The sequence below is a fragment of the Astyanax mexicanus genome, chromosome 17 (genome assembly GCF_023375975.1).
Source record: "Astyanax mexicanus isolate ESR-SI-001 chromosome 17, AstMex3_surface, whole genome shotgun sequence".
Taxonomy (NCBI): domain Eukaryota; kingdom Metazoa; phylum Chordata; class Actinopteri; order Characiformes; family Acestrorhamphidae; genus Astyanax; species Astyanax mexicanus.
Genome location: NC_064424.1, coordinates 21939272 through 21962050, shown reverse-complemented (window position 1 = coordinate 21962050; position 22779 = coordinate 21939272). Strand labels below are relative to the sequence as shown.

Sequence of the window (22779 nt, the reverse complement as noted above, 5' to 3'; positions counted from 1 at the left end):
AAATGGTATTTTCCTAGAAATCATAACAATAAAGTACAAAATTGTAGCTAAAGCTATTTGTAAAGGTTTATTAATGCTGATGTAATCTCCTATGCAATTTTACACAGTTCCCAAGTTTAAACCTTTGTTTAATATCAATAGTTGATACTCCAGAAGTAAAAACAGTTCTAATAAAAATATTGGGAAGTATTCCATAAAAAAAGGAAAAATGTTGTGTGATGAGGGCTATCATATTGGAATTCTCGTTTTATATAGATCTCCTGGAGGAAAGCTTGGTCACTTTCTTTGTATTCATAATTAAAGTATTAAAGTCAGAGAAGTACATTTAAAAATTCTGCATAATATCTGCCCATGTCATTATTATAGAATTGTTCATTTTGCTCCAAAGATCTAGAAAACCTTCAACATTTATTTTTTGAATGTTGTTATTTAGATTTTTTGGAAAGATCTAGCTAAATATTCTTCCAATAAAGCAAATTAAAGTGTAGACATAAAATGTAAAAAATATATTTTTGGTTTTAGCTGTTTTAAATGTCTTCAATCTCAACTTCAATTTTAAACTGATGATCCTCTTTGGAAAAAAATATCTGTTAAATAAAAATTTGGTAAAGTCAATCAATGTTTTTCTTGCTAAATTTAATTTATCTTAACCGTCTAAGCAGCAAAAAAAGGACTCATTTTTAGGTGAAATATAGACCATCTTGATAATAGTGGCTTAACTGGATAGGGTTTTTGGACACAATACAAGACTTTTAAAGGTCAATGAGTAAAGAGTTGATCACAAAGTCTTTGCTGCTATCTAGTGGAACTGAGAGATTAGTTCTTTAGCCTAGCGCAGTTGGATTTGCTGGAAATTTATATTTTCAAATGCTAAACATGCAGTAAGTTTTCTTAAACCCTTCAAAATAAAACAGCATGAAGGTTGTGATGTAACTGATGTCAGATGTTACTTTCTTAAAGGGATGGTTGTATCAAGATGACAGGACGGGCAGGGACTTCTTGAACCTATTCAAATAGCTTGATATATATGGTAATATTTAAACAAATAAAAACTTGCTACTCTAGTGTATATTTAAAGGTAAAGATACCAAAAAAGTGCCATACTAGAAAATGCTCCCGGAAAAAAAAATATGTAGGATATTTGGATAGACTAAATCATTGGATAAGGAAAGGATAAGGTAATAGGTGTTAGAAACTGCATTTTTTATAGTTCTATAGTCATTTTTGCAATATTTACAGTTTTGTAACATTCAAGCAGGTTGTTTAATCCACTATGCACCAATGAAAACTATCATTAGTTATTACGCAAAACTCATAAAAATAAAATTATGTGGGTCAGCGCATGGGCAGTGCCATTAAGAAGCATAAATCGATGGGTAGCAGAACTCGACAGAACACCGGACCAAAGTACCAGAGTTTGGTCCGACCAAAAGAAGTTTTCTCGGTCAGATCTACTGAACCAAGTCTGAAAACACTTTTCTAGATGGTTCAGACTTTTGGACCAACTACAATAAGCTGAGGCAGTTTTTAAACACACCAGAGCAAAAAATGATTTTGTGCTAAAATTCGTCTCTCTTTGGTGTGCAAGTGCGTCGCCCAGCAGTATGAACACAAACGCTTAGACTGGAATAAACGCTTAATTTACTGTAACAGTAGATTAACGCTTATTTATAAAAGGATTTTCTGTCTTCTAAGCTGCTTTGTGACTAACCTGCAGTGTGAAACCAAAACTAAAGGGACCAGATAACATTATATACAATGTTACAAACACATGGACCTTAGTGTAAAATCTGACCCAGACTTTCAGCTGTGAAAACGCCCTATTACACAATAACGCACGTTATATTGATATAGGCCCATATCAACATTTTGTTCTTACAGTACTGTTGTCACATCCTGCCACTAGAGAGCAAAACTGAATGCGTTATCTTGGAGACTGAACAGAAAGTAAAAGTAAGGTTCAGTTACTTTATTTGAGGACGGTGCGATGAGAGCGGATATCAGCCATGTCGACTTCACAATGTAAGTTTATCAACCTAACTGTTTAAACCTGTTGATGTAGAAGATTAGTGTGCTGCAAAACCAGTTACTGATCTGTATGAGTTGATTCTTTAACTTTAATTAAAGTGATGCATTCAAGTTTTAGACAAGTTGGCTGTACAGGAAACTTCACAAGAGCAGAGAGCTCCACCTTGGTAATGCTTTTACTTAAAAATATGCAACAAGAAAATATGGTTAGATGACTACTGTTAACATGTGTAGAGGAGCATTGTAAACATGTGTGTAGAGGAGTACTGTAAATATGTGTATAAGAGTATTGTAAGTATGTGTAGAGGAGTACTATGAACATATGTAGATGAAAACGTGTGTAGAGGAAAACTGTAAACCTGTGTAGAAGAGTATTTTAAACATATGAATAGGAGTACTGTAAACTTGTGTGTAGATGAGAACTGTAAACATGTATGTAGAGTAGAACTGTAAACGTGCGTAGAGGAGAACTGTAAACATGTGTGTAGAGTAGAACTGTAAACATGTGTGTAGAATAGAACTGTAAACATGTGTAGAGGAGTACTGAAAACGTGTGTAGAGGAGTACTGTAAACATGTGTGTAGAATAGAACTGTAAACATGTGTAGAGGAGTACTGAAAACGTGTGTAGAGGAGTACTGAAAACATGTGTGTAGAGGAGAACTGTAAACGTGTAGAGGAATACTTAAAACGTGTGTAGAGGAATACTTAAAACATGTGTGTAGAGGAAAACTGTAAACCTGTGTAGAAGAGTATTTTAAACATGTATGAATAGAAGTACTGTAAATGTGTGTAGAGAAGTACTGTAAACTTGTGTGTAGATGAGAACTGTAAACATGTATGTAGGGGAGTACTATAAACATGTGTGGAGGAGTACTGTAAACATGTGTAGAGGAGTATTGTAAACATGTATGTAGAGGAGTGCTGTAAACGTGTGTAGAGGAGTACTGTAAATATGTGTATAAGAGTACTATAAACATGTAGAGGAGAACTGTTAACGTGTATGTAGAAAAGTACTGTAAACATGTATGTTGAAGAGTACTGTAAACATGTGTAGAGGAGTACTGTATACATGTGTAGAGGAAGACTATAAGCATGTGTGTAGAGGAGTACTGTATACATGTGTAGAGGAAGACTGTAAGCATGTGTGTAGAGGAGTACTGTAAACATGTGTAGAGGAGTACTGTAAACATGTATGTAGAGGAGTACTGTAAACATGTGTGTAGAGGAGTACTGTAAACATGTATATAGAGGAGTACTGTAAACATGTATATAGAGGAGTGCTGTAAACGTGTGAAGAGGAGTTCAGTAAACATTAATGTAGAGGAGTGCTGTAAACGTGTGAAGAGGAGTTCAGTAAACATTAATGTAGAGGAGTGCTGTAAACGTGTGAAGAGGAGTTCAGTAAACATTAATGTAGAGGAGTGCTGTAAACGTGTGTGTAGAGGAGTACTGTAAAACAGGTATGTAGAGAAGTACTGTTAAACAGGTATGTAGAGGAGTACTGTAAACGTGTGTAAAGGAGTACTGTAAAAGTGTGTAGAGGAGTACTGTAAAAGTGTGTAGAGGAGTACTGTAAAACATGTATGTTGAGGAGTACTGTAAAACATGTATGTAGAGGAGTACTGTAAACATGTATGTAGAGGAGTACTGTAAAACATGTATGTAGAGGAGTACTGTAAAACATGTATGTAGAGGAGTACTGTAAACATGTATGTAGAGGAGTACTGTAAAACATGTGTAGAGGAGTACTGTAAACATGTATGTAGAGGAGTACTGTAAAACATGTATGTAGAGGAGTACTGTAAACATGTATGTAGAGGAGTACTGTAAAACATGTATGTAGAGGAGTACTGTAAACATGTATGTTGAGGAGTACTGTAAAACATGTATGTAGAGGAGTGCTGTAAACATGTATGTAGAGGAGTACTGTAAAACATGTATGTAGAGGAGTACTGTAAAACATGTATGTAGAGGAGTACTGTAAACATGTATGTAGAGGAGTACTGTAAAACATGTATGTAGAGGAGTACTGTAAAACATGTATGTAGAGGAGTACTGTAAACATGTATGTAGAGGAGTACTGTAAAACATGTATGTAGAGGAGTACTGTAAACATGTATGTTGAGGAGTACTGTAAAACATGTATGTAGAGGAGTGCTGTAAACATGTATGTAGAGGAGTACTGTAAACATGTATGTAGAGGAGTACTGTAAACATGTATGTAGAGGAGTACTGTAAACATGTATGTAGAGGAGTACTGTAAACATGTATGTAGAGGAGTACTGTAAAACATGTATGTAGAGGAGTACTGTAAACATGTATGTTGGGGAGTACTGTAAACATGTATGTAGAGGAGTGCTGAAAACATGTATGTAGAGGAGTACTGTAAACATGTATGTAGAGGAGTATTGTAAACAAGTGTAGAGTAGTACTGTAAACAAGTGTAGAGGAGTACTTTAAATGTGTGTAGAAGAGTACTGTAAATGTCTGTGTAGAGGAGTGCTGTAATTATGTGTAGAGGAGTATTGTAAACAAGTGTAGAGAAGTACTGTAAACGTGTGTAGAGGAGTATTTTAAACACGTGTGTAGAAGAGTACTGTAAATGTGTGTGTAGAGGAGTACTGTAAACGTGTGTGTAGAGGAGTACTGTAAACGTGTGTGTAGAGGAGTACTGTAAACGTGTGTGTAGAGGAGTAATGTAAACGTGTGTAGAGGAGCACTGTAAATAAGTATAAGAAAGTACTGTGAATGTGTGTAGCAGAAGCTCTTTAGTCCTTTATTTCCCTTTAGTGTATGCATACAAACAATAGGACTATAGTATTTAATTGGGGAACAACAACTTTTACATTACATTACATTACATTACATTTGGCAGACGCTTTTGTCCAAAGCGACTTACAAAAGTCAAGTACAAAAGTAATAGGTATTAAGATAAACCATTTTAGATAGGGCTTAAAGGAGGTCGAAGGGAAATAAAGGGATAGAGAAGTGAAGGAGGGGAAGAAGGAAATGGGTTTAGAAGTAGTTAGAGTTTGTTAGAGGTGTTAAGAGAGTAAGTGCTCTTTGAAGAGCTCTGTCTTCAGGAGTATCTTAAAGATAGTGAGAGATTCTCCTGATCTGGTAGTGGAAGGTAGTTTGTTCCACCATTGGGGAACTCTGTATGAGAACAGTCTGGATTGCTTTGTGTGGATTGTGTTTGGCAAAGCGAGGCGACGTTCATTGGAGGAGCGCAGCGGCCGGGAGGTAGCGTAAGCCTTCAGGAGTGATCAGTGCAGGTAGGAAGGAGCCTGTTCTGTCATCACCTTGTAGGCGATTGTGAGAGTTTTGAATTTGATGCGAGCATCAACTGGTAGCCAGTGGAGCTCAATGAGCAGCGGGGTGACATGTGCCCGTTTTGGTTGGTTGAAGACCAAACGTGCTGCTGCATTCTGGATCATTTGAAGTGGTTTTACTACACAGGCCGGGAGGCCAGTTAGCAAGGCATTGCAGTAGTCGAGGCGTGAGATGACCACTGCTTGTACCAGGAGTTGATTGGCCTGTTGCGTCAGAAACGGTCTAATTTTTCTGATGTTATAAAGCGCGAAGCGGCAGGATCGAGCAACTGAGGCCACATGGTGCGTGAAGGAGAGCTGGTCATCAACCATAACACCCAGGTTCCTAGCAACCTTTGTCGGTGAGAGAGAGAGAGTCGATGCTTATAGAGAAGTTGTGTTGAAAAGATGGTTTTGCTGGTATGACTATATGCTAAGAGGAGTTGACTGACAGGGTAAAAACGGGGAGGTGGTAAACAGAATCAAGATAAGACATGATGGCATGTAGTCAGCTGATGTTTTTTATCTGTTAAGTTCTATGTGAAGTATTTCCTTCATTGGCTCATAACTAGGGGTTTCACTTCACTTATAATTTCTCCATCTACTGTCTATCTCATTTTTGTATTTTGGGTTGCTGCCTTTGGCTTAGACAACTCCCTGCTCTGCTCCCTGCTCTGCTCTCTACTACTCTGGTCTGCTGCTGTGCTGCTTTGCTGCTGAAAGCTTGCTTTAATCTTCAGCTTCTACACTTTTCTCTGTTTTCTTCTCTTTTACTCTCTTCACACTTACTAATCCACTTTTAGTCTGCTTCCTCTTTGCTCTACACACCTATTAATCCACTCTCAGTCTACTTTTATAGACTTTTTCCTCAGGTTTGCTGGATTAGCTGTTTGCTGCTGCAGTTTGTTTGTGTAAGTTTCTAATTTCAGCTGAAACAAGGTGAGTTCTCCATGGCTTCTGCTCAGGTTTACACCTGTTTAGAGTGTGGCATGTATAGCTTAGAACCCTTATCCACCGATACTGGTAACAATAGTGGTATTTGTACTAAGTGTGAGATAGTTAGCACCTTGGTGGATAAGGTGAATAAGTTAGAGCTGCACGTCCGGGGTTTAATAAGGGATAGACAGCAGGATTCACTGTTAGCAGCCCCGGGTGTGCTTTTTGTTTTTTCTGATGTTTTAAGTTTTGTTAAATTTTTTACATTACGTTCAGTTGGAAAAACCTGACAGATGAGAGATATTTAGGGCTCCCCCCCTTTATTTATCTTGGGTAAAGTAGTCGTTTTGTTTGACTACATTTTCTCCTGTTTTGGTGACAGGGAGATAGTTTTGTGTATTTTGTTTTCCTTATTTTCAGGTTTAGTTAGTTGGCTTTGTTTATTATTTTGGCTTATGCTCACCCCTGAAGCCAGAATACAGCACTGACACATTGAAACTGTGGCTGCACAAAGAGTTGGCAAAAAAAAAAAAAAACTTTTTGTGTTATTGTTTAAGCATTTATTTCATTCGATACTTGGATTGATGCATTTGTTGTGTAAACCCCTGAGAGTTTGACATTGTGTCCTCCTGCTGATGTCAGATAAGGTTACATGTAATTACAGAGCCTACATTTTAGACATTCTAATGAAATGTCTAAAATATAATAAATATGTTTAATTGACATACATGTTTAACTTTACATAATTTAGGTAATTTTTGGGAAAAGCCTTGATATTTGAAGTAAGAGATTAATACCTCTTTTCCACCAACAAAGTGCTGGTGCCGGAGCTGGTTCCACAATCCAGAAACAGAAGTCAGGGGACGTTTTAAACGCCTTTTTTGTGATGTTTGAATGCCCCTCTCTTTGGCCGTTTCTTTGGCCGACGTTTCTGGCAGAGAACATGTCATTTTTGTGGTGGAAAAGCACAGAACTGTATGGGAACTTGGCACCAAACAATGGCCAAAACAGTTGGAACACTACAATAGTGCTGAACTTTACTTTTTTATGGTGCCAGAAGCCTTTACCTCATGATCTGTCCATAATTAAAAGCGGCTCCACCATTATGAAAGGGACACGCCTGATGTGATTTCTGTGAATACCTCCCTCAGCTGTTGTTTGGGACACACCTTGTGTTAAACTCAAACATTGCTTTTTGCTTAAGGATACAGTAGAATGAGTTTACTGCACACTAGAAACTAAATTTAGGAGTCAGTAATATAATTATTCCATCACTGTTGTTTTGTTGGATCATTAGGCTACATTCAAAACAAGATTATTAGATGTGATCAATGCTTTTATTTTAAAATATGCTGAACAGTTAATTCATGCAAAACTTCTCTTTCTTCCCCCCCAAGGATCTCTACACAGGCCAGGATGATCTGTTCACTGAGAACAGCCTGCATGCAGCTCTGTGTGGAGCCCCATAACACCAGGCATGGAGGACAGTCCAGAGCCAGTTAGTGACGTATCGTGAATCATCAACTGTTTGCTTTCCTTCCAAAACATGAAGAATTAAATTATTAAAATCTTGAGCCTATGGTTATGTCAGAGTAAATGAAACCAAAAAAATAAAGTCTAGCCACAAATATAAGATTCTTTAATCTGTTAAGAGTAGTCTTAAAGTACTTTCTAAAAAAACACTTAGAGGAGTTTGTTTTCAACCCTCCTTGATACTGTCTTTTAACTGGCAATGGGCCCAAGACGTAAGTGAACTCAATCGGCTGGTGACAAAGTAACCCCTGGGACAAGGTAAATAACCTTTTATTAGCACTTACCATTATTTTCAAACTAAATATAAGAATTAATTATTACATGCTCTCATTTTGTGGAAAAAGACATGTTAGGGTGAAGAGAAAAGCCTCTTTACCACCCACCTGTGATTCAACAAAAAAGCCTCGGTCCATGAAAGAACATTCACCCGTCAGCAGTGGAGGAGGAAGCTCTGAGTTACGGTACATTGCTAGACACTGTAAACTACGGTTGTGAGAGTAAAGTTCTTTAAACATGTTCTCGAAGTTTCTTTTAATATCATTTCCATTCTCTTAACATTTGACATCAACAGAGCTGAAACACAGAGAGCAGTTTCTCCAGAGCCCAGCTGTGTGTCTATGAAAAGTGACCAGTCCAAGGATTTGTCTGTAAAGTTCAGCAGTGGACGAAGAAGCTCTGCATCACGGTACATCACTCTACACTAGTGCTGGGTAATATACAGCTCTAGGAAAAAAAAAAGAGACCACTAAAAATTATTTTCTTTTTCTTTGAGTTTCTTTGATTTTACCAAATTGAAAACCTCTGGAATATAATCAAGAGGAAGATGAATGATCACAAGCCATCAAACCAAGCTGAACTGCTTGAATTCTTGCACCAGGAGTGGCATAAAGTTATCCAAAAGAAGTGTGTAAGACTGGTGGAGGAGAACAAGCCAAGATGCATGAAAACTGTGATGATTAAAAACCAGGGTTTTTCCACCGAAAATTTCAAAACTCTTTAAAAAACTCAAGTGGTCTCTTTTTCCAAAGCTGTATATTGTCAATATCTAGTTATTTAAACTTATTTCATACAAACTGTATACAAATATTGTGCCTTCTATTGTGCCTTACTATATAAATGTAATTTATTTACAAAAAAACAGATGACTGTGTGGAAAGGGCTTGGTTTCCAGAAAGATGACAATGAACAGAGTGCAGTCTTGAGGAAATTATGTCATATAAATATTGTAATTAAATAAGCAGTGGGATGATTTTATTATCCATCTCAAAGTACATAAATCAGTGTAGCTTTCTTAATCTAAAAAAAATATGGTGTGTGTTGGATCTCACTGTGTAAATGCTGGAGTTTTCACTGTTTTTAATGTTAACAGCGCTGGAACACAGAGAGCAGTTTCTCCAGAGCCCAGCTGTGTGTCTATGAAAAGTGACCAGTCCAAAGATTTGTCTGTAAAGTTCAGCAGTGGACGAAGAAGCTCTGCATCACGGTACATCACTCTACACTAGTGCTGGGTAATATACAGCTCTAGGAAAAAATAAGAGACCACTTAAAAATTATGAGTTTCTTTGATTTTACCAAATTGAAAACCTCTGGAATATAATCAAGAGGAAGATGGATGATCACAAGCCATCAAACCAACTGCTTGAATTTTTGCACCAGGAGAGGCATAAAGTTATCTAAAAGCAGGGTGTACGACTGGTGGAGGAGAACAAGACAAACAGGGTTATTCCACCAAATACTGATTTCTGAATTTATAAAACCTTATGAATATTTACTAGTTTACTAGGTACTCTCATTTTCTGCTAAATAAATGCTCTAAATTACAATATTTTTATTTGGAATTTGGGAGAACCGTAGTTCATAGAAAAAAAAAACATCACTGTTATTTTTTTTTCAAACATATACCTGTAAATAGCAAAATCAGAGAAACTGATTCAGAAACTGAAGTGGTCTCTTTTTTTTTTCAGAGCTGTATATTGTCTATCTAGATATTCAAACCTATTTCAGACACACTGTATATAAATATTGTGCTTGCTATGTGGCATACCATATGAATGTGATTTATTCACAAAAAAGATCTTGAAAAATCTTGAATAATTTATGTTGCAGAAATATCGTAATTAAATGAGCAGTGTGGTGACTTCATTTTACATCTCAAACAACATCATTCAGTGTAGCTTTCTTAATCTAAAAAATATGGTGTGTGTTGGATCTCACTGTGTAAATGCTGGAGTTTTCACTGTTTAATGTTAACAGGACTGGAACACAGGGAGCAGTTTCTCCAGAGCCCAGCTGTGTGTCTATGAAAAGTGACCAGTCCAAGGATTTATCTGTAAAGTTCAGCAGTGGAAGAGGAAGCTCTGCATCAAGGTACATTGCTATACACTAGGACAGGGCAATATATTGTCAATATCGATATATTAAAACCTATTTATACAAAACAAGAAATAATATACTGCAATTATACTGCATTTGAATTCAATTTATGTGTGTGCAAATGGTTTGGTTTCATATAAATATTACAATTAAAGAAGCAGCTTACTACCATCTCAAAACAGCATAATCCAACATAAAACAGCATGAGCCAGTGAAATACTTACACAGTTAGTCATTTACATTTAAATATATAATTTGTTTTATTTATGGTTATTTTTTATATTTTATACAGGACTAAAACACAGAGATTAGTTTCTCCAGTGTCTGTGACAAGTCATTCTGTACCATTCAGCAGTGAACCTATGCCTTCTGAAACAAAGTGAGTAAAACATTTTATATTCTCAGATTCTCTTACATATTTTACTCATACCAAACACTAACAAACATCTTGTATTTGTACTGTTTACCCATCTGTAATGATCTATTTTGGAGATGCACAGAAATGAAAAACAAAACATTTGGCTGAAGGCTGAATACCAAATACTGAACATATATTTACAGAATAAATTTCAGAATAAATTAATAGCCTAAATGTATTTTGCCTTGCTTTACAAAGAAAAGGCAATTACAAAAATGTTGTTTAAAAATATGTATTTAACACTTAACCTTTAAAATATCCCATGTACTTAAGCCGTGCAATTTTCATAATACATGTATTTCAGCAGTGCTGTTTGAGGCATGAGTTTGCCTCAGCAGTGCTTCTCATGTGAGTGAAAACTTACACCAAAAAGGACAGTCAGGCTTTTATTTAAACAAACAGTGTTTGTTAAGGCTAATTTAGCTTAGCTTATGTTACTATCTTGGTTATCCATGTGTTATCCATTATCTTTCAGCTGAAAAGCACTCAGTTTGTGAAAGGTAGTAGACTTATGCAAGGGTTGATAAGTGGGGCTAAAGTAGTGTGTAAAATTGATCTTAAACCTGCCGTTTTTCGGCTCCCTGCTGGCTCTGTCTATCACTCTCCATTAATGATGAGCACTGATTGGGCCCAGGAGAGGAGGAGGAGTAGAGGGTAAACCTGCCACTGCCAAAGTGTTTTTTGGCTGAATATGTTTTGATTTCCAAATATACATATAATGTATGTTATACAATTTTACACACATTTTAGTACAACAGTGTGTATTTTGGACACAGCAGTATTCTCGACTTTGCATATCCTCCCACACAGCTGAGCAAAGCTGTCATGATTTGTCAGGTCCATTTTAATTGTTTGTCTGCAAATCCTAGTGAAAAAAACTCTTTTTGACTGAGTCATTGTCATCGGAGGTGAGTCATTGTTATCGGTGGTGTCAGTGTAGTAACTTTGCATTAAATTGTAATGACGTAAAACTATATATTTTTTTACAACATTTAACAATGTGGGCACATTTATATATCTGACACTCTGCTTGCAAAATACTGCTAATATTATCCCAAATATTACTACATATTATTAGAAATTCTGCTGCAGAGACAAGCATCTTAAACTCACAAAAGTCTGCAATATGATTTTTTTTTATTTGTTCACAGAATGAAGGAGAAAAAATTGTATCATGTATTTAAGGTGGGTCTGTATGTATCTTGAACAGTTCATACCCATTTTGGTAATTGTCAGATTTTTGTCTAAAATCAGTTTCTGTTGCTGATGCATTCGGAGTTTATGTTAATATTCATATTTAATGTTCAGTAAATATGTTTATATATTACATATATCTGTGTTCAGATCATCTCTTACTGTAATGTTACAGCTTTAGTAGTTCTCTGATATTTCTTTTTAATCAGATGGTGGAACAGAAGCTGATCTCTTTAGTAAAGAAGGAGCTGAAAACATTCAAGATGCTTGTGAGTTCAGATTACCCAGCATGCTCTGAGAGAGAGGTGGATGATGAGGAAGATCAGAGAGAAGGAGTGCTGAAGATCACACTGCACGTCCTGAGGAACATGGAGGAAATGGACATTGCTAACACACTAGAGAGCAGTAAGAGTTCTGGGTCATGTCTCTGATTACTGATTCATTTCCTCAGTGAAGTCCCACTTTTTAGAGGAAAGCAAAGCCTTTGTTAATTGAATATTATATTGAACAATTTTCAAGAAGTTGGGACTTTTTGTGTAAAAAATGAAAATAAAACCGCAACACAAAAGCTCATAAAAGTTGGGCCGGGGCCACAAAAGGCTGGAAAAGTAAGTGGTACTAATTAGCCAAAGCCACAACAGGAGCAGTTTGCATCTAACTTGGATGACTGCATATAAAAATAGCATTTTAGAGAGACAGAGTTTCTCAGAAGCAAAGATGAAATGAAAAATTAGAAGAATCTGGAAAAATACCTGTGTTCAAGGGACAAGACGGATGGTCAATATTGAAAGCTGGTGATCTTTGGGCTTCTGAGAGACTCTGCCTATGTAAAATGAAATTTTTATAGCCAGTCATGTGACGTGGTTTCTCCTAGAGTTGCTGATTTTTATTAGCACCAGTTACTTTTCCAGCCTTTCTGTTGCCCTGTCCCAACGTTTTGGAGATGTGCTGCTGCAATCAAATTCTATATAAGTTTTTTTAATGAAATGGTAAATTGACTTCAACGACTGATATGTTATTCTTTATGTATTCAAAGCATTGCATGAAGCCTAGCTTAAAGAGGCCATTTTTAATTATTTACTCAATTATTTACTCATTATTTACTGGAGCAGAATTATTGCACAGTTTATTAACATCTTTTCAATGTATTCCTCTACTATCAGAATTAGCCCCAGCATGTCACAGAAAGCTCAAATCCAAACTGAGGGATAAATGTCAGAGAATAAACGAAGGAATCTCTGGCCATGGAAACTCAACACTCCTGAATGAGATCTACACAGAACTCTATATCACAGAAGGATGGAGTGGAGAGGTCAATCTGGAACATGAAGTGAAGCAGATTGAAGCTGCCTCCAGGAAAAGGGCAACACAGGAGACTCCAATCAAATGCAGTGACATCTTCAAACCATTACCAGACCAAAACCGGCCCATCAGAACTGTACTGACTAAAGGAGTTGCTGGAATTGGAAAGACGGTCTCAGTGCAAAAGTTCATTCTGGACTGGTCTGAGGGAAAAGAAAATCAGGATGTTCTCTTCATATTTCCACTTCCTTTTAGAGAACTGAATCTGATGAAGGAGAAGAAGATCAGTTTGGTGGATCTTCTTCGTTGTGTCTTTCCAGTAACACAAGATTTAAAACCACGACATTATAAGAGCTACAAAATCATGTTCATCTTTGATGGTCTGGATGAGTGTAGGCTGCCTCTAGATTTCCAGAACAATGAGAACTTGGTCGATATAGAAGAACAATCTTCCGTGGATGTCCTACTAACAAACCTCATCAAGGGGAATCTGCTTCCCTCTGCTCTCCTCTGGATTACCTCTCGACCAGCAGCAGTCAGTCAGATCCCATCTGAATGTGTTGACCAGGTAACAGAAGTGCGGGGTTTCAGTGACCCTCAGAAGCAGGAGTACCTCCAGAAGAGGATCAGTGATCAGGACCTGGCCAACAAAGTCTTTCTGCACATCAGGTCCTCAAGAAGTCTCTACATCATGTGCCACATACCGGTCTTCTGCTGGATTGCAGCCACTGTTCTGGAGAGAATGCTAAGTGAAGCTGAGAGTGAAGAAATCCCCAAGACACTGACGCAGATGTTCACACACTTCCTGATCTTTCAGATCAAACACAGAAGCCAGAAGTACAGTGGAAAAGGTGACCTTGATCCACACCAGACTAGAGAAAGTATTCTGGCTCTGGGGAAACTGGCTTTCCAGCAGCTTGAAAAAAGAAACCTGATCTTTTATGAGGAAGACCTAAGAGAGAGCGGCATCGATATAAGAGAAGCATTAGTGTACTCAGGTGTGTGCACACAGATCTTCAGAGAGGAACATGAGCTGCACATGGGGAAGGTCTTCAGCTTTGTACATCTGAGCGTTCAGGAGTTTATTGCTGCTTTATATGTGTTTCTCTGTTTCAGTGACGAAAATGTTCTAAATCAGCAGACCCCTGAACAGCAGACACCTGTACAGCAGACCCCTGTACAGCAGACCCCTGTACAGCAGACCCCTGTACAGCAGACCCCTGAACAGCAGACCCCTGAACAACAAACCCCTGAACAGCAAACTGAACAATCAGCTCCTGAAAAGCAATCCACTGAACTCTACAAGCTTTTCAGCAGGTCACCAATGACCGACTTCCTTCACAGTGCGGTGGACAAAGCCTTACAGAGTGAGAGTGGACACCTAGACCTGTTTCTTCGTTTCCTTCTGGGTCTCTCACTGGAGTCTAATCAGACTTTCCTACGTGGCGTACTGCTACGGGCAGACAGGAGCTTTCACAGCAGCGAGGAGACTGTCAAATACATCAAGGAAAAGATAAAAGAGAGTACATCTCCAGAGAAGTCCATCAACCTGTTGTACTGTTTAAATGAACTGAATGATCACTCTCTGGTCCAAGAAGTGCAGAGATATGTAAGGCGAGACAGTGACCGCAGTTTTCATCAGGTCAGTCTCTCTCCTGCTCAGTGGTCGGCTCTGGCGTTTATATTGCTGAACTCAGAAGAAGAGCTGGAGGAGTTTGATCTCAGTAAATATGACCCATCAGAGGAGTGCCTTTTCAGGCTGCTGCCGGTAGTAAAAGCGTCCAGAAGAGCTTTGTGAGTATTTTTTTCAGGTATTTACACAGTATTTTATGAAATCACTATGAAAATCACTTGGATGACTTCCTATAGTCTATGGTTTGAGGGTAGGTCTGATTCTGGCCCAAATGCTTGGCTCACATCTGGGTAGAGTGCTGCATGTGGCAACACCTTGGATGCCAAGTCTATATGCCAAGTGGCCTGCACTAGAGGTTAATGCATAAAATAAAAGTTTCAGCTGTATGTTGTGATAGAGATGATCACAATTTTGTTACATTGTGGAGGTTAAAGAAGAAGGGAGCTGACTTGCAAGTTGATTTGAGGGTCAAGTTGAAGGAAAGTTGAGGGAAAAAAATAAAGATGACATCCAGATTACTGACCACAGGGGAGGGAGACAGAGAGCTGTTAATTAGAAGTGTAATGGAACTAGTTTCATTAAAAGTGGATAATGGTATTATTGAGATGGGATAAGAATGAGAGATGAAAGAATGTTTTATCCAGTTTTCAATTTTCAATCTCACTATCAGCTTGCCCCAAGAGATGTTAGTAAACTACATGTGGAACTTCAGTAGCTTATTTTATAGTAATCAATGTTTTTTTCTCTTTGTATTTAAAAATAATACCTACATCAAAGTAACACTGCTTTCCCCTATTTCTGTGTGTTTTACAGACTAGCTTCATGTAATCTAGGAGAAAGGATCTGTGAAAATGTGGGATCAGTTTTAAGCCTTGAAAACTCCTCCCTGATAGAGCTGGACCTCAGTAACAATGACCTGCAGGATTCAGGAGTGGAGCTGCTCTGTACCGGACTAAATAGTTCACACTGTAAACTCCAGATTCTCAGGTCAGCATTTTCCATTTAGTTTAGATTTATAAACTTAAGACTGTGATATTCAGCACTTACCAATATAATTGTTAGTAACATTTTACAATAAGGGTATATTAATTAACAGAGCTTACTACTGAACATCTCAACTAATTATTTATTGACATTAGTTAAAACATTATTAACCATTACAAAATCATTTAACTAATGTCTGAATTTATTATTTAAAACATTATGAAGCATTAAGTATTGTTTAATAATGTCTTAAATGGTGCCAATTTATAATCAATCCAGACATTATTAACTACTTAACAATGTTTATTTCTGTCATAAATAGTGTTATTTGTGACCCTTATTGTAAAGTATTACCTTAATATGATGTATATAGTGTGTGGGGAAGAGGTCATGCATCTCTAAGAGCTTAAAGTTTGTATTCAAGAGTTAACGTTAGTGTTTTATCCAGATTTCCTCTTTTTCCAGTAACCTTGCCAATGCCATTTAATTCAGTTCTCTATGTTAGATTCTGTTCAGTTCAGTTGGCTCTTTGTTGTGGCTCTTCCTTTCACTGGAAAAAGGTTCAACTTTTTGAAATGTGACACAATGCAACAATAATGAGTAGGGATTTAACATGGTATTGTACGAAACTGTATCTTATTGTTGTGACATTAGTTCAGATCTGATGTTTGCAGATGTGAAAAGAAAAAAGGATTTATTAAACCAAAATAGTGGCAGGATATGAACATTTTAAGACTCAAACCATTCAATTCACTGTCTGCTGCTATTAACCTAAAATGTAAACATTAAAACTAACAATTCAAATTCCCCCTTGAGTGTAATTAAAATATATTGTGCTTCTCTTCCTTTGCAGATTGGCTTTGTGTAATATTGGTGTAAGCATGTGTGAAAATATGGTATCAGTTTTAAACCTGGAAAACTCCCTGAAAGTGTTGGACCTCAGTAACAATGATCTGCAGGATGCAGGAGTGGAGCTGCTCTGTGCTGGACTGAAGAGTTCTCACTGTAAACTGGAGATACTCAGGTTAGTGTTTGTTTATTCACTTTAACAATATGTTAGGTGATATTTAGTATTTTACCACTACATTTTGTATATAGAAAAACACAAAATAGGTTTCTTGTAAATGTTATAATGTCCAAATGACTTGGTAATGTCAATTTTCCTCATAAACATATAAACCAGAACATATACTGGTTATAATATGTTTAATTATTCATTCTAACTTAACAGATTATTTAATGACAATTCCAGATTTGTAATGGTGCATAATTTACCCAATTCTTTCTAAAAGGTCATTACTACATAGACTTATTCTATGTCATTTTTAACTCATTAAAATGAATAAAGTGTGGCTAGTTAATATGTTTCCTGTCACTACATGCAGAGCCTTAAAAGTAAAAAAAAAGGGGGCAGTCAAGAGAACTGCTTAGGAGTTGTTATTAGTTGCCAGACTTTAGGATTCAAAACTTTGAAATATTTGAAATAAAGTCCTAAATAAAGTGATAAAGGGCTAAAATGTTGTTACTATCACTCAAGTCTAGATTGACTGATTTTGATTGTATGAAAAAAGACAAATAAATATGCAAATAAAAAGAATGCAGTGTCTACTACATTTATTTTGTAGAAAGTATTAATTCAAGATATGTTTTTTGATTAAACGTTCTTCATACATTCCGAAATAAGTTGGGATAGTAAAGCATTAACCACTTTGCAATACTGCTATTACTTCTCATTACATGTTAAGGACATTTTACCACAGAGAACTTAATAGTGCTATATCACAGTTGTACATGATTTTTGCCAAACAAGCAATGAAAAGGCAAGACAATTAAATTTTTTATATTAAGCTATAATACCAAAATATGCAGGTTAATCTAAACTTAAATATAGGTGGCACATCCAATGCATAATTTATTTTTTCACATGGATTTAAGTCCAAGCTGCAGAAAGTCTTACACTGAAGTTTGTGAGCTCCCTTTTCCCACTCACTGTTTCTGTCACTGCAATTTCTCGCGTTCAATCTCTCTCTTTGCAGGTTATCTGGTTGCATGGTCACAGAAAAAGGCTGCTCTTATCTGGCTGCAGCTCTGAGTTCAAACCCTTTCCACCTAAAAGAACTGGATCTGACCTACAATCACCCAGGAAAGTCAGGAGAGAAGCTTCTTTCTGCTAGACTGGAGGATCCAACTTGCAAACTAAAGACACTCAGGTATGCACACCTATGTAAAGAGGAGTGTGTGTATGTGTAATGAGGTTTGATTGAGCTCTATATATATATGGTTTCAAATCTTGCATTTGAGAAAAATATATGTGTATGTATGTGTGTGTTTGTGTAGACTGGAACATGGAGGGAACATGAGGATGAAACCAGGACTGAAAAAATGTAAGTTGGCTCGCTTCCTCTCTCTCTCTTTCTCTCTCACTTTTACTCACATACACAAACACACACACTCTTACTTAATCATAACACACACACAGATATAAATAATCTTAATAAACTTATGCACACAGACAAACACACTTAAATCTCAGGCTCTCTCTCACACAAACTCTCTTAGTTAACTATTTCCTCTCTGTGTTCAGATGCCTGTGATCTCACACTGGACCCAAACACAGCAAACAAACGTCTCTCTCTGAGTGAGGGGAACAGAAGGGTGTTGTATGTGGAAGAGGAACAGTCGTACCCTGACCATCCAGAGAGGTTTGAAGTGTGGTGGCAGGCGATGAGCAGCGAGAGCGTGAGTGGACGCTGTTACTGGGAGGCAGAATGGAGCGGATGGGGAGCCGATATAGTCCTCGCATATAAAACCATCAGCAGGAAAGGAGGTGGTAATGACTGTGGGTTTGGACGGAATGAAAATTCCTGGAGGCTGATCTGCTCTGATAACAGATACACTGCATATCACAACAATAACGGCACTGTACTTCATCCCCCTCCCTCCAGCTGTAAGAGAGTAGGAGTGTATGTGGACTGTCCGGCCGGCACTCTGTCCTTCTACAGCATCTCCTCTGACACACACCACTCACTCACACACTTACACACATTTAATACCACATTCACTCAACCCCTCTATGCAGGGTTTGGGGTTGATTATGCATCCTCAGTTTGTGTGTGTGAGATAGAATAGCACCATTTGTGTGTGTGTGTGCAGAGCCATGAGATTTTTGAAGTGCAAGTGGTTTATACTGCACATGCTTTTTTTTAAAGACTTTTTGTTAGAATGGCTTAAGCTGCGATTTTTTTCTTAAGGGAACCTAGGCTGTCAGTCACCCTGGAAGCACTTAGTCCCTATTGTTATATAAATTACCAACAGTGCATTTACACACAACACCCCCCAACTCATTGCCCTAAATTCTACAGAGGCTTTTCCTCTACCTGGCAGTGCAGGAGTGAGGGGTAGTTAGTTTTATGTTTACTGCAGAGAGATTCAGAATTTTACTCCTGAAGTGCATGAACCTGGCAGAGGCATTCTGGGAATCTGTCTTTTGGCTTTAATGGTACGTGTCCACTAGCAATTTTTCTTTAACGCAATCTGCCATGCTGAATCTCTAAGCGTGTCGTGTGGGCGTGTCCGTGACATTTCAATTCAAATGAAGCAACAGATGTAGACAATCATTGTTTTGTCATTTTTAATCAACTTCACTGTAATCTATTGTCCTATCAATCTATATTCTGCCATTTTTAGCTTGTCTTGTTTGGTTAAAATGCGCCTGTTCTGTGTGTATGGTGCTTGTATGTGTGTGGTGTAGCAACCTGCTCTTCCCCGATTGGCTGAACACAATGTGGCGGATGGATTCATTTGAATAAAGTTGAGCTCTGCTACACTTTTTGGTTGCTTTCAACCCAGCATGCACTGCAGCATGCGGCGGCTCTCTCTGTTGAAATAAATATGATGTGTTGAGGCTTTAGTGCTAATGGACACGTACCAAAAGCGTAAAGGGTGGGATTCAGAAAGTGTTTTAGGCATGAAAATGGAGTGGCTAAATTCGGACACATGATGCTGGGTAGATGCATTGTGGGAATTGTAGTGCTGAAGCAGAGTTTGTCTTTTTGCTGTAAAGTGCCTTTATTGGACTACAGTGACCATATCAGATGAGACAGCTGCAAGAAATATACCAGACAAGATGAGTAATGAATACATCTATTCAAAGTCCTCAAAATGTGACCATGCGAAGTCGAACAAACATAAAATACAAACATCTATACATTTATATTTTACTGTCACAAAGTTCAAAGTAAAAAAAAGAAAGTGAGTAAAGAAAGTGATCATAGTTTATTTTTTGTTTTTAATGTTTATTTATGTCTCTGTAAGCTAAATATACACTTGTATTGTAACAATTGTGCATATCTCTGTAGGATATACAGAGAGAAAGAGAAAGTTTTGCTGTTATTGTTGGAATGTGTTGACAGCTTAACAGCTGCTGGAATTCACTTGTGTTTATCCACACAAGAACAGTGGTGTAGGGCCTTGTAACTTTACTCAATATTAATAACATCTACACAAAAAAAAAGATACAACGTTTTTACTTTTATTCAATTTTACTATCTGTTTTATTTGTTAAGCTCTGTAATCCTGACACAACAGTTGACATAACAGATTATGTCATATGTCATCAGCAAAGGCTGGTCACTTGCCATAGTTGTTGTCATATTGGCAGCAACGTTGACAAATGCAGCCTATATGACAGCTGACACATATTGGAATAAGCATCTATAAATGTTTATGTATGTTTTTGTCAGTTTTCATTAAGTGCCTTTGTATGTGTCATGTAGCCTTCTTTACAGTACCCTACAGAAAAAATAAGTCACAAATAAGTCACATCTGCTCTATTTGGTTATAAAGAATTATATAAGGTATAAAGGTTTGCAAACATATTGTCCAATTGCTTTTTTAATTTCCGTTTAGTAAGTTCAGTAATTTTGCACTTGTACATATTTATACACCTATTTATACAAGCACTTTTATTTATTTATTACCACATAATTTCATGCATATTCTCCAACTTTGATTTCAGACCAATTGAGACAGATATATGCGAAAATGTGTTTTTCCCCCATTCTTTGAAGTATATGGAAAATCTGTCTCATCTGGGATTCATTTCACAAAAGTATATTAATGCATAACATTTCTGAAAAAAAAAGGATTTGTTTCTTTTCTACTTTTTATAAATAAATAATGTACACAATGTGCTGTTGCACTATACTGCATGAAGTTTTTTTTTTTTTCAAAAATCCCCAAAAACACCAGCATTAAGTTTATCTGAATTTATTATTTTATTGTACTTTAAATAAATAAAGGCTTAATATTGGCATTATTGTTTATTGTTATTAATTTGCTCATAATAGTATAGAGTCCACAGCAGAACAGAGCAATCACATTGTTTTGTCTTGATCAGCTGACTTTGCTTTAATTTTGGCAACAGATACAATAATTATAATGACTTCTCTGGATAAAGCAATAAGTGCCACTACTTATCTTTATGATTGAGAACTTCCAGATTTCTGTGAGGACATTGTAGAAAAACCTGTTTACATATATAACCATTAAAATCTTCTTTACCAGAAGAAGGAACATCCTTTGGTGTATGTCACATGCATTAAATAGAACTGTTTGCAGACTTGCCATTTTAGATCAGAGGTAACAGTTGAGAACGCTGGTGCAGGCATAAGTATAAATATACTAGTGCATCTCAAATTAGAAAATTAGAAAGAAAGTTACTTTATTTCAGTAATTCAGTTCAAAATTTGAAAAACTCACTCAGATATATAGATATTAACCAGAGTGATCTATTTTAAGAGCTTATTTCTTTTAATGTTGATTTTGGCTTACAGCCAATGAAAACTCAAAAATCTGTATCTCAGAAGATGTAAATATAAACGACCAATTGGTGTTTTTGGCAGTGTGGGCAGTGTACCAAGTCCTGCTGGAAAATGAAATGCGCATCTCCATAAAAGTTGTCAGCAGAGAGAAACACTAAATGCTGTTTGATTTTCAGATAAATAAAAAGACATTCAGTATTTAAGCTGAAAGTCATTAAGTTTATATGTTGTGTAATATAGTTGTGATATGAATAAAAAAATATTGATGAAAAAACAAACAATTTTAATTATTTAAACCCGATTCAGAAACAACCCCTTAGTTCTAAAAGATACCATCTACATTTTAATTCAGATTAAAGTTCTTTTTATTTTCCATTATATTTCATCTTTGTTTTATCCTAGTGTTTGACTATGTGACAAAAATCTTCCACAGTGAATCTGTTGTCTGAAAGCCCTCCATTTGAGCATGACTGAGAATGGTCAATAATGGGCTGCTAAATCTTATCCATGCATTAGGTATAAAGTCACAATATATTTAGCGTGTTAAAAAAGCCACAAATCAAGCAGCAGAAATTAGGTCTCATTGTGAAGTGCATCAACTGATCATATGCGCCAGCTTTGTTTTTTTCCAGAGAGCAGAACACCCCTTGAGAATCTCTTCCTGATCCGTTTCACCACCAGGGGGCGCTCCAGAGTGAGTCCAAAAATGAATGGGTTCATATGGAACAAATGAGCATTTTTTTTTATAAACCTTTCAAAACATGCTCTTGTTGTAACTCCAGCATCAGCTCACCAACCAATAAGATCACAGTAGCAGGTATTGCACCCAATGATTTTAAATCAAGACACAGTTCATGGGTACCCAAAAGAACAGCAAGACAAGATTTAACAAAATATATTATTTTAATAATTTATTCATTTTTTAAAGCGGAAAAAAACTTTACAATATTTTAAAGTTATTGTTAAAATCCAATTCGTTAAGAAAAAGCAATAGAACTCACAATTGGAAAAAAAAATAAACAAGTAAAAAAAATAATCACAACAATTCACCCATGCAAAATACAAAATATAATCCTACAGACAATTACCGACATTAGAATTCACAAATTTAAAAACAAACTCAACATAAAGGGTACAATTACTACTCTTATATTTACACTGGATTTCACACTGGATTTCTCAGGGCACAAAAAATGCAGCTGTTCTGGACAAAATTACACACACAAACAGGAAAACCAGCTTT

The 22779-nt window shown here is 36.7% G+C and overlaps 1 protein-coding gene across 4 annotated transcripts; it reads left to right on the top strand.

The window, feature by feature from the left end:
• Positions 1-6826: 6826 nt before the first annotated feature.
• LOC103039690 (NACHT, LRR and PYD domains-containing protein 3) lies at positions 6827-21025 on the top strand. Of its 4 annotated transcripts, XM_022676210.2 has the most exons (14): positions 6827-8068; positions 8155-8271; positions 8382-8495; positions 9180-9293; positions 10064-10177; positions 10476-10562; positions 11753-11786; positions 12005-12200; positions 12959-14891; positions 15544-15717; positions 16568-16738; positions 17751-17924; positions 18052-18098; positions 18299-21025. In XM_022676210.2, exons 2-14 carry the CDS (start codon positions 8222-8224, stop codon positions 18841-18843), a joined length of 3753 nt encoding a protein of 1250 aa, XP_022531931.2. In that variant the 5' UTR covers positions 6827-8068; positions 8155-8221; the 3' UTR covers positions 18844-21025. The 4 variants fall into 4 exon arrangements, with proteins under 4 accessions (XP_022531931.2, XP_049322591.1, XP_049322593.1 ...); XM_049466634.1 differs by lacking the exon at positions 6827-8068 and having other exon boundaries at positions 8078-8271; XM_049466636.1 differs by lacking the exons at positions 6827-8068; positions 8382-8495 and having other exon boundaries at positions 8078-8271.
• The last annotated feature ends 1754 nt before the right edge of the window (positions 21026-22779 follow it).